Genomic DNA, 13,689 nt, shown 5'->3' with positions numbered 1-13,689 from the left:
GAAAAACTCTACCATTTTTTTGTTACCAAGAAGTTAAAAGGAGACATGTATGGTTGCTAATAAAGAAGAGACATTTAAAATTATTCTAAAATGAATTCTACAATTAATGTTTAATGTTACAATGCTAGTTTTACAAAAACAATGGTTAAAAAAGGTAAATAATTAGTTCAACTGAAAAGCCCCCTCTTATTATCTTGTTTCTTAATTTGTGCCTAGAGCTTAATCTGGAGCATCAGTAGTTATGAGTTTTTAAGTGTAAATCGATGTGTATTCAAAATGGTCAACTATTGCTCACAAAAAAGATAGAGTCCTGCATGAAGTTAAAGACTTGTTAAAAAGATTAGAGACTGAAGCACATAAAAAAGATCTCTTGAAATTTCACTAGCTATCTTTATCATTGGAGTTGTTTTCAATAAAGTATTAAAATTTGAAAGGCAATATTTTTTTAATTTATTGTCTATTATTTTTATTTGGTCAGACTGTATGTAGTCAAATTGATAACGTTTTTTTACAACAAACATCAAGCATTTTTTTATTAGAATACAGGGTAATAAGAAACAGAATGAAGATGTTAACATTCTTTCACAACTTCATTAGTTTTTTTTTTCTAAATTCCGGTATGATTCTGCAAGGCTTCCACCAATAATCAGTATCCTTTAGTACCACATATTTTTTAGTCAATTTGTATGGTTTACATGCCTGTATTGCCTGTGGTTGCCTTTGAACTATGGTTGGAAGTTATACCCAATTGTTATACCCCATTGAATTATACCCCCTTTGTCATTGTAAATTGTGGTTGGGAAATATACCCAATTATAACTGTTAAGCTACCAACACTCCAACGCAGACTAACACTACCAACACTACCAACACAGAGAGTTGAGTGCTTGTTGTTATGAAGATTGAAGTGAATAAAAGGTGCAAGTATTAGAAAAATGAACTTGTCTGAAGCGATTTGTGCAAGTGCAATGGATCCAAAAAGACAACACATGACTGAATATGTTGTCTTTTTGTTATTCTACATCATATGTGAAGATGACTCTGGCAGTGGAAATAACTCTGGCAGTGAAGATGACTTTGGCAAGAGAGATTTTAAAACTTTTCATACGATAAATGTTATTAATTCCACTTATCTATATAATAGGGCTGATACAATTTAGCATATTCTTTTGATTATCTTTTATAGTTTAAATACCATTTTGGTTTACTTAAATAAAAGTTTATATATATTCAATAAAATATTAAAAGTATATGATAGTTATTTATAAAATCCTTGTCATACAAGACACTTCGTTAAAATGAGAACTCAAAAATTGCTTATTCAGTTCCAGGATCTTAGTGCTTAAAAGTTGCTGGAGTTAAATACCGTTGTATTTATCAAGTTTTTAAAAATCTTTGATAAACTAGGCCACTTTTAAAAGTAAAAATGATTATTTGCATTTTGTCAAAAAAAATTTTTAAGATATTAAAAAACAAGTTTGCCAAATAAAAAAGGTATAAGAGGCTTAAAAAAGTAAAAGCTTTCTACTTATGCAATTTATTGCACTGAAATTCAAATATATTGTACTGAAATTCAAATTTATGACACAGAAATTTAAATTACCAAAAACTAATTGTCAATTACCAATCAAATTACCAAAAACTAATGGAGTCGGCAATAATTTCCCGACCTCAATCTTCTTGAGATCAGCATCAGGTCAGCAAAAAAAAATTAAAGTTCTTATAAGGTCTTATAATACAAAGGTCTTACCATAAAACCATAAAAACGAGGTTGGCAATTTTTTGCCGACCTGAAACACTTTTAGATTGGCAGTTAGGTCAGCATTTCTGAATGCTGACTCTAATTTCGAGGGCTGGTGGTATAATATGCGGTAGTTGTTTAGTGGTAGAGCACTTGTCTCATAAGCCAAAAGTTTGATGCCCACCACATCTTTGGTAGTACCATTCAACTTGTTTCTCCGCGCAGCGGCTTTGTTTATCAAGGTTTGTGTTTCAGAGTTATAGAGTTAAGAGAGGGTTGTAACCACAACTAAAGTAGCCTCCTCTTCTGTAGTGGCCTTCATGGCCTTGGAGAGGTGAAAAAAAATTAAAAAAAAAATTTCTATGATTGTTATTAAAAAATGTGTTTAATATTTTTTAAATAATTTTAATTTAGAGTTTCCAGCAATCCAATGCATCAAACTGATATTTTACATCACATTCACATCACTTTCAAGACAATACTTTTAGTATTAAACAAGTGTGGAGATATGGAGAAGGACATTGATAAAGAAGTTGATGAAACGTTTAAATTTTTATTGAAAATCTCTATTGATGCAGTTATTGATGAAGTCATAGTTCTAGACTGTCGTGCTTCAGCTGCAATGGTTATGGTTACAGTTTTGTTAAAAAAAAAACTTATCATAGAATTTTTACTTGCTTTACATGCTGGTTTACACAAAAACCTCAGTGTTGAATGTTTTCATATTTTAGAATTTGATTCTTTATTTTTGCAATTAAACAAACCATCAGTTGAGTTGGTTCTTTTAAATGCATTACTAACAAAACTACCTACAAACATTCTTGATAGCAAGTTAATTGATGGTGATTGCTCAACACTGTTCAAAGGCTTTTTTATACTTCAACTAATAAAGATTTGTGGGTCTCTTGTGGAAAAGTCTGTTATAATATTAGCATTCAAGACAATTAATACATGGATAGATATAGCGATGAGATTACCTCCCATAGATGTACCATTAGATCTGTTGTTGCAAAATGTTCTTCCACATTTAATGGTTTATGTTGATCATCATATTGATACAGTTAGACATAGTATTGTTGAGAGTATAAGAAAATCATTTCAGTTGCTCTCTATTAGTAATCATTTTGATTATATTATTACATTCATGAAAAACCTTTTAAACATAGACTTACAGTCACGAGGAAAAATTTGTATAATGATTTTACTTGTTCAATATATTAGGGTTGAGGAAATACTTGAACTGGAAAATAATTTACCAAAAAAAGTTATGAGTTTGTTGGCTGATGTTGATCTCTCATCACATGCTTGCAATCTTTATAAAGTTTTATCCGAAAAACACTTGTCAGAGTGTCATGAAATAAGTAGATGGATTCATCTATGGACAGAAAATATTTATGAACATATGATTGGTGAAAATAAAGAAATTAAGGCTAATATTGTTGAATATATAATTCCCAATCTGTTAAGCACATATCCGCTGTTACTTAAATATTTCATAAATGATATGAAAAATAAAATGACTTGGCCTTGCATTCGAACTTCTCTTATATTTTTAAAGTCTGCTCGTTCTATGAAAAATACTTCAAATGATTTTTCGAATGTTTTTACAGATTTTAAAGAAGTAGATGGAATGTGGAAAAATCTGCTGAAATTATCTGATATGAAAATGTGTTTGACTCATCTTGATCAACAGGTCAACTATATTAAAAAGTTGTATCTAATATATATATATATATATATATATATATATGTATATATATATATATATATATATATATATATATATATATATATATATATATATATAGATATATAGATATATATATATATACAGTAGCGTGCAAAAGTAACCGGACAAGAGCATAACTTGGGATAACTTTTGAATAAAAAGTCCAATTTCTTTCAAATTTTCTCTGAAATGTCAAAAAATTGATTACAAATCTAAAAACAAATGAATTTTTATTAAATCTAAGCAATCTAAACTTAAAAGTTCATTTAATTAAATTATGCGCGTGCAAAAGTATCTGGACAGAATAAAAAAAACTTGAATTAGATTTTTTTTAAACATTTTTAAAATTGAAAATGCTTTATTTTAAAGTAAATTGCTTTAGTACTTTGTCGGGAAGTCCTTAGCATTGATTACTGCTTGAGAGTGACAAGGCATTGAGCTTCCACCAGCTTCATAATCACAATAATTTTGATTTTTCCCCATTCTAGTTTCAGAGTATTCAATAAATCACGTTTATTTGTTAGTTTTCAACCTGAAATTTGTCAATCAATGAGCTTACATAGACATTCAATAGAATTAAGGTCAAGACTTTGCTAAGGCTATTCGATTAATCGAATTTCTTTGGTTTTGAAAAGGTTTTTCACAAGGGTTGAAATGTGCTTTGGGTCATTGTCCTGCTAAAACATCCTTCCTTGAGGCATTTTGCCTTTATCATGTGGTAGCATAAACTTCTTATGTATACAAAAGTATGTACTTTGTACATATTTTTGTCCATTTTGCCATCAATCAAATGGATAGAACCAATACAATCTCTATTCAAGTTAGCCCAGTTCATAACGTTTTGACCTCTGTGCTTTACTGTTGGTAGCTGGTATTTAGGCTGGTATTAATTTTATGGCCTTTGTGTCGACGGACTTATCTAATATTATCAGATCCAAATAACATAAACTTAAATTCATTACTAAAAAGTACTTTCCCTCATGTTTTCTTGCCCAATTCAAATGTTCATTAGCAAATCTTAAGCATGCTTTTCAATTCTTTATATAAATAAAAAGTTTCTTTGTAGGACGTCTTCCAAATAGATTTGCAGACCTCAAAAGGCGTTTGATTGTGTCAACACTACATTTTACATTATAAAGTTCTTTAATTTCAGCATTTACCAAGACAGCATTTTGCATGGAACATTTTTCAGGGCTCGAGAATGATTATTTCAGCAGGACAATGACCCAAAGCACACTTCAACCCTTGTGAAAAACTTTTTCAAAACCAAAGAAATTCGATTAATCAAATAGCCTTAGCAAAGTCTTGACCTTAATTCTATTGAATGTTTATGTAAGCTCATTGATCGACAAATTTCAGGTCAAAAACCAACAGGTAATTGTGATTTATTGAATACACTTAAACAAGAATGGGGAAAAATCAAAATTATTGTGATTATGAAGCTGGTGGACTCAATGCTTTGTCACTCTCAAGCAGTAATTAATGCTAAGGACTTCCAGACGAAGTACTAAAGCAATTTACTCTAAAATAAAGCATTTTCAATTTTAAAAATGTTTAAAAAAAAATCTAATTCAAGTTTTTTTATTTCTGTCCAGATACTTTTGCATGCACATAATTTAATTAAATGAACTTTTAAGATTCGATTGCTTCAATTTAGTAAAAATTCATTTGTTTTTAGATTTGTAATCAATTTTTTGACATTTCAGTGAAAATTTGAAAGAAATTGGACTTTTTATTCAAAAGTTATCTCAAGTTATGCTCTTGTCCAATTACTTTTGCACGCTACTATATATACATATATATATATATATATATATATATATATATATATATATATATATATATATATATATATATATATATATGTATATATATTATAAAATTATTTTGTTATTATAAATTATTATATTTCTTGAAATTATTAAAGTTTTATATATTGTAAATATTTTTATTATACTTTATTAATTTTAAAGGTGAGATTAGATACTTTGTCATTAATATGCAACACATCTAAAAGCACAGACCCAGTGACAAACTATGATATTTTACTCTTGCAACATTTTCTTCATTTTAATATGGCAGTTGAAGATGCTTCGTTTCGACATCAAGTGATTACTGAATTTAAGAAACTGTTTTTGCGTATCTTTGCCCATGCATATAAAGAAAAAAACAATTGGTTCAGCAGTAATTTTGTTAAAATTTATTTAGAATTTTTCTATTGGTTTGTAAACTTTATTATACATAAGCTATATGCTTCTGCACCTTACTGTCAAATTTCCTTGTCTTTACAACTTTTGTCTTTGTTAACAAATGTTTTTAATGAAAATAAAACATCATATCTTTTGAATGAACTCAAAATCACTGAAGAGGAAAGAATAAATTTTACAAACATTCTTTTAAAATGCTTTGAAGATACTTATGACCCTAATAGAATGCTGGCATTTGATATAATATTAAAGAAACCTGTTTTTGTATGTACACCTTCATCTAATAAAGTTGTTGAAATGTTTAAAGATTCTATTATGAAAATACACAGTGCTCAACCTGATAGTGCTTCAGTAGCAGCATATTATATAACATATATTGCTCTGGATCCAGATCTGAGTGACATAGCATCAATCTTACAGAAAGAAGTAAAGATGGAACATTTAACAGAATTTTTTAATGCAGAAACAGTTTTAAGTGAAAATTTTTCATCTAAACCAATATTGTTTGCGCACTTATTGTTATTTGAACTTAAAAAACAGTTGGATATAATGAAATCAAGTTTAATAAAAGGATCTCAAAATGCCCCACTTTATGGTACACTTTATACTTTGAGGTTACTCTTTCAATTCAATAACTGGAGCTCCAATCATATGGTTATTACTGCAAATTTTAAATATTTTTCAAAGTTTTTAGATGACTTAATTGAAATTTGTTTGGAAATAATTTCTCTTGTTTCACCGTATGTAACAAGCGAAGCACCAGAGGGTCATTTGTGTGATGTAAGCCTTGTTGAAGTATTCCAGGAGATAAGACTAGAAGATTTTCAAAGTGTTGAACTTCAATCGCAGGTTGCAAGAATGATACTTGTTTGCTGCTGGAGGTCAATGAAAGAAGTTTCACTTTTACTTGGAGTAATTGTTTCTAACTTTTCTGAAAAATCTCCAGTAACTAGTGCTCTATTTCTTACTAAAGAAACAGTGAATAAAATTTGGAATATGTTCTGCGATATTCTTTTGCGTTCTAAACATGCAGGGGCTTATGAACTAGCTAGTTTAGGGTTCATAGAACTTTGCTCAGTTTTATGGAACCATAAAGATTCAGATTTACACTGCATTCCCAAAAGTGGATTAACATCATTAATTAATGACTTAGTTTCACAATCTTTTAACAATGAAACAACGCAGGTAACAAGGCGCAGTGCAGGAATACCATTTTTTCTACAAGCAATATGCATCACAGAGCCAGCAATTAATGCAAATTTTACATTAAAGTTTCTGATGCGTTTACTAACTGAATCATGCTTACATAAAGTATGTGTTAATGTCAATAATTTTGTTGTCGCAGTGAATATCTTAAGATCTTTTTATAAAGACACAAAATTAGCAGAGGAAATATATCCATATGTTGCAAGTGGTGTAATTATTGCAATTCAAGGTTTTTCTTCTTCCTGCTGGGCTATTCGCAATTCTTGCACACTGTTATTCAGTTCTTTGATGCAGAGAATATTTGGGGTTAAAAAATCTAAAATGACTGGTCGTGAATTTTTTTCAAGATTTCCTACACTCTATCCATTTTTGTTTGATAAAGCTAAAACAATCAGCGAAAGCACAGTAATTAATCCATCAAATCCTAATGCAACCATGTTTCCTTTGTTGTTGCTTCTATCTCATCTTTATCCATCAACATTAGAAGGTTCTGAAGCAATTATGAAGCTTACTGTATTTATTCCTTATGTCATTCGGTTGGTAATTTTATAATTATAATTTTCATATGGTTTTAATTTTATTATAATAGTTTAAATTTTTTAAAAATCTTTTTATTTATTACAAAAAAATTTTTTTGTATATGTATATACAAAAAATTTGTTGTTGTTGTATGTATATATTCATGTATATGTATATATATACTATATATATACATATATATATATATATATATATATATATATATATATATATATATATATATATATATATATATATATATATATATATATATATACATATATATATATAGACACACACAACAATATATATGTATTTTTTTATTTTATTATGTATTTTTGTTTGCTGTCTGCATTGTTTGTTTTTTTAATTCTTGTGTATTCTTATTTTGTGTATTGTAATAGGTGATGCGTAATAGGGTGTTTCATATTTTATCAATTTTTAAAATTGAACTCGCAAATCGATTTAAAAATTGACCATTTATATCAAAATAAGTTTGAGCGAATAAAAAATATATATATATATATAATTTTTAGGGTCCCCACCAGTTTAATTTTGGGCAAAAATGCTGGGTGTTTTAAACGCCTGGCCTGGACCTTAAGATTTATCGTATAAAATTTTTTATTCTTTTAAATAATATATGATAGATTGAATATTAATTACATAAAAGAAGCATGTTGAGAAAATTAAGAAATTATTCTACAGAATCTTCTGAAATTGGTTAAAAAAAAAATTTTCTTTATAAAAACCTATTTTATAACTTGGTGGCGTATTTTATAACTTGGAGGCATATCTTAATTTTTTCAACATGCTCCTTTTATGTAATTAATATTCAATCCAACATATATTATTTAAAAGAATAAACAATTTTATAGGATAAATTTTAAGGTCCCCGCCAGGCGTTTAAAACACCCAACGCTTTTGCCCAAAATCTAACTGTTGGGGATTAGAAATTATAAATATATTTTTTTGCTCAAACTTATTTTTGTATAAATGATCATTTTATAAATCGATTTGCGAGTTTAATTTCAAAAAATGATAAAATATGAAACACCCTAATGAGTAAGTTATCTGACAAAATAAAAACGTCAATAACTTATTTATAAACGAAAAAAAAAACTATTGTTATATTTTTTTTTAAAAACAGTTAAGTTATTTTTTAACTTAAAAAACATCACCATCTGCAATTGATCTCAATTTTGCTCTGATGCCTTTCATAAGTAAGAAATTTATAATGTAAAAAATTTAAATCAATATTTTGTAGTTTTAATTTAATTTGATCAATCAAAACTTGCTCTGTTGAAGCTTGCCAATCTCCCTTGTAAACCTTCTGTGTCAAATGTCCCTAAAAGTTTTTAATTGGCCGTGCTTGAGGCACATTTGGGGGATTGGATTCCTTATCATCGTAATAGACATATTGGTCAATCCAATTTAGAGAATCTTTAGAATAATGAGAACTTGCTAAATCTGGCCAAAATAAATAGTTAAGTCTCCATGATGCTTGTGAATGAATGGAAGAAGTCGTTTTTCTAAACATTCATCAATATAGATTGATGAATTATTCGCTACTGCCTTGGAAGTGCGAAACAATGGATCAGACATGCCACGGTCAGATATGGCTATCCACATAAATAATTTTTTTGGAAATTTCTCTTTTCCTATAAAATAAACACTTTCAGGGCATATTTTTTTGTTTTTTTGTGTAGTATCCAGAATTTCCAGGCATGTTGTCCCCTGCAAAACAAAAATATTTTTCATCATTGATGACAAGAAGTGATTTTGTGTTATAGAGTTGGTTAACTAGTTTCCTGCTTCATTTCTTTGCCTTTAATTTTTGTTCTATAGTGTATTTTGGAGTCTTTTCATGTTTTCTATATTTAATATTCATTTTTTTAACTGATGACCAATTGTCGATTGATTTACATCGAATTTAAAACCTGTTTTTCTCTGACTAACTCCTTTTCGATTGTTGACAAGTCTCATTAATTCGGCTTTCTTTTCTCTTGTCAAGGATGTTAGACAACCAGAGTGCTTTCGATCAGAAAAGGATTGAACAGTTTCAAGTCTTTTTAGGTTATCATATATTGTACTTCGAGCAAATCCATCCTTTTCAAAATGATTTATGATTTTTTTTTTTTTTATATATATTAGGTTTATTTACAAAAAAACATTTTGAGTCGCTTTTGAAAAGATCTCGTTCAGCTGCATTTAACATCGTTTTGAATAATTTTGTTTCAAATAATAAAGTTTATATCTTATAGAACATTTATGCCTACGCATAAAATCACAAAAACAAATTATTATGCTCAAACAATTAAATTCAGATTTGTCCGATAACTTCTGCATCACCTGTTATTCATGTGTGTGTTTATGTGTGTGTGTTTGTGTGTGTGTATGCATATAGCAATATAATATTTTTTAAAGCTTTCCTTTTTTTTTAAATTTAAATTTTTATGTTTTTTGTCAGTTTTGATTTTTTGATAGTAATATTTTATTTAATGTTAAATTTTTTTTTTCTTATTTTTAATCATTTTTGTTATTGTTATTTCTATTATAATTATCATTATCATTGGAGTTAGTATTTTTAATTTTACAATCATTTTTCCTATTTTCTTGTTTTCTATTTAAATAACTGTTTGTTATTTAAATAGAAAACAGTCATTGTTATTACAAAAAACATATTTATTAGAAAACAGTCATATGTCATTGTTAGTTGTTATGTTTTATCAGTTTTTCAACTGTTTGTAACTTTCAAACATTGTATATAAAATTTTTGTGTTTATAAAAACAAGTAACTTTTTATTATTTTTATCATTATTATTTTTATTATTTATTGTTATCATTATTATTAGTAGTAATGTTTTTTTGGTTTTTTAGGTTGTGATTCTTATATTTATTATTATAGATATTATTTTTATTATTATAATCATATTTATTAAATTATAATCATATTTATTAAAATAAATATTTTATTGGTTTTCAAAAGGTGTTTACTTAATGTTAGTAATCTTACTATTTGTAAACAACCTTGAAATGTGACCAACTATTTCAGAAATATGTTTATTGATTTTATATATATATATATATATACAGTGCTTTTTTTCTAAAAAAAAAAAAAGGTGCCGGAACTCACCTGTATTTTTCTTTGCATGTCAAAAATGAGGGAGAAATTAGCGATTCAATTCATATCCGATAAGGCAGGAACAAATAAAAGAAGCTGTTTTCCAATGTAAGAAGCTTTTTTTTTCAAAATAATGACAAGTGTTTTTTTTTTTGGGTAGAGGGTGAGTGGAGTGAAGGGTCACATCACTGTAAATAAGATATAAACTTTACAAAGCTACAAACTTTTATAACAAATCCCATAGTTTTTTCCAATTTTTGTTAGACATTTCCTCTCATCTTTTTTCTTATTCTTAGTGTCTACTGCTGAATGCCTTCCGCTAAGTAACTATGTTAGCAGTGGTCTCATTAATTTAATGAATAACAACGTTGAAACTATTTTTTTCATTATTAATGCCCTTGTTTGAGTGACAATCAGATTAATCTGTGAAAATTATTGTTTGCTTTCACTTAAGGAAATGGGGATAGTATGCAGAGCGTGTACCAAATGAACTAAACTTTCAGCAGCTGAATATTAAGCAAATCTGCGCATGAATGTGACTCTGCTATTTTTTGGGGAAGCATAATACACGACATAAAGCTTATCAAGAAATGATTTGAATAGTCCCGAATAATCTCCTACTGATAATTGCAGTCTATGATTAGCACATTGCTAAACTATAACAGGAGGAAACTTTTCAGTGATTAATTTGAAAATGCCACTTTCGCATCCTACCATCACATGCTACAGAAACTAAATAATTCATCAAATATTTTTCTTTCATTTCATAAGAATGAATACATTCAAATGAAGCATCAAGTAATTCTTTAGCTGCAACGCTTTTAAGCTCCACTAAATCCAAAAATAAATTGATTAGTAAATTTATTCCATCCACTGCCTTTTACATAACATCGAATTTACACTATCAGTGTTAATTTTTGGCTTATAGTGGTTGACGCATCAATTATTAAAAACATCTTACTCTTTGATTTTATGACTTCTGCAATATTTTTTTTCCTCATTTCGTTACCTATATGATTGACAATATTAATGCATGCCTTTGTAGAAATAGGAAATATGACCCATTTCAACACCGTTATTTTCTTGAAGATCAATTTCCATTTCAAAGTTATTAAAGGACTGTTTTTCTTTTGCAACTTTATTTGCAGATCGAAAAAGGTTTGCTATTACAATTTTCTCACATGTTAAAGACTTTAAAATGTTGTTTTAAAGAGTCTCTTTTTTAGTTTGTTCTACCATCTTTAATTCAGCTTGATGTCCAACATATTCTTTGTGATCAAATATTTTCTTACGTAGTGAATTTAACTATTGCTTTCTATCTTTGCCATAATAAGAAACTTCATAATTCTTTCGATCATTTCATTCTTTTCTTAGCTTCTACGCTAAATGGTTTCACTTTTTGGCAGGTAGTGCATCTAAGCTTTTTTTTTCGAAAACAAAGCCACTTGTTTTTGGAACAAAACTCTATTTTTTGCTTTAAAGTCCAGAAACTTGGCCAGCTATAATTGGTGTAATTGTCTGCAGAAGGAAAATCTGACGTTGTAATTTTGATTTCTTCTGTTTCTTTTACACTTAATTTGATTTTTTTCTGAACCGGGAGTCACCCGAGAAGAAACTGGTAGTTTTTTTCATATTTAGTTTTTTTGTTATTTCGTTTAATTTATATTTTTATATCACTTTTTAAATGTAATTGAAACAAATTAAGTAATAATTTTGAATTTAAAACACTGATAACAGGAAATTAATTAATGATATAATAAAAATTATTGCTGCAAATAGCATAAAGTTTGTGTTTTAAAAAAAGATCTTTTATAAGTAGAGTAAGGCATTATGAGATTGATATTTGGAAAAACATTGCACAAGAAGCAATAGCATTTCTTGAAAAATTTCTTAAAAACAATGTGGTTGTGGGATTGATATTCAGATAAACAAACAAATAAAAAATGGCATCATAAAAACAAACCCGTGTTAAGAAAAGAAGAAAATAAATTCTTCCCAAGCAAATTTAGTTTTTACTAACAGCTTAGAAACAATAAATTCTAAAATGCAGCGCTGTAATGTTTTCAAATCTGCAAAAAATGTTTTACTTAATCTTACTTATTTACATTTTTAATTTAAACAATTTTAAATATAGTTTTTTTTGAATTAAAATTGTTTATTATTTAAAAAAGAACTAATTTCATTATATAATATTACGTGGGAAAAAAATGTTTACATTATTTATTACAAAATTTTATATTTATCAAAACAAAGGTTCCGGAACACCATTCCAGTGCATTCTAGGAGAAAAAAAGCGCTATACATATATATATATATATATATATATATATATATATATATATATATATATATATATATATATATATATATATATATATATATATATATATATTTATATATATATATATATTTATATATATATATATATATATATATATATATATTATATATATATATATATTTATATATATATATATATATTTATATATATATGACAATTTATATATAATTTTGATTTCCAAAAAAGAAAAAATTCAGTTTTTATTATAATAACAGATTTTTTACCTGATGATTGCATTTAGCATGATACTAATAGTTGTAAAAAATATGTAGTTTTATTTATAAAATATATATATATATGTATATATATATATATATATATATATATATATATATATATATATATATATATATATATATACATACTATAGTGTAAATATACTGTTTCGGAAACATTGTTAAAAGTCAGTTTTCTTAGCAATTAATTATGCCATAAAAATAAATCAAATAAGATTGTATTTTAAAGAAAAAAAAAACTTCTTTTACAAGCAATCAATAGGTTTTAGGCAATTATGAGGCTTTTTTTTTTTGTACTATAAAGATAAAACTTACAAAATGAGTTTTTTTCTGACTATCTGTATTGCTTGGTTAATTTTGACCAGCAATAATTTATTTTAAAAGGTCAAAAAAAAAATTCAAGCCATTATTTGACCACAGAACTCTCATTATGTTTCATACTGAATATATATACAGGTATGGCCATAAAGATCCAACCACTATAGTTCTTTATAAATGCAAAATGTTTGCTGGTAACACACTAGACGATCACTCCTTGTTGAGATGATTATATAGATATCAACCAATATGAAAATATCTTGTATGCTCT

At 27.1% G+C, this 13,689-nt stretch overlaps 1 protein-coding gene across 3 annotated transcripts in view; it reads left to right on the top strand.

Moving 5' to 3' along the window:
- LOC100202156 (tRNA (32-2'-O)-methyltransferase regulator THADA) overlaps nucleotides 1–13,689 on the top strand; it is a 104,773-nt gene that overhangs the window by 57,413 nt on the left and 33,671 nt on the right. For all 3 annotated transcript variants that reach the window (XM_065805645.1, XM_065805648.1, XM_065805646.1), the window contains 2 exons: nucleotides 2,156–3,434; nucleotides 5,444–7,419. In XM_065805645.1, the coding sequence (XP_065661717.1) occupies nucleotides 2,156–3,434; nucleotides 5,444–7,419 (3,255 nt within the window). The remainder of the gene's footprint in view (nucleotides 1–2,155; nucleotides 3,435–5,443; nucleotides 7,420–13,689) is intronic.

The sequence above is a fragment of the Hydra vulgaris genome, chromosome 09, assembly GCF_038396675.1.
Source record: "Hydra vulgaris chromosome 09, alternate assembly HydraT2T_AEP".
NCBI classification, from domain to species: domain Eukaryota; kingdom Metazoa; phylum Cnidaria; class Hydrozoa; order Anthoathecata; family Hydridae; genus Hydra; species Hydra vulgaris.
Note: the sequence above shows the minus strand (reverse complement) of the source record. Positions and strands in the feature narration are given on the sequence as shown.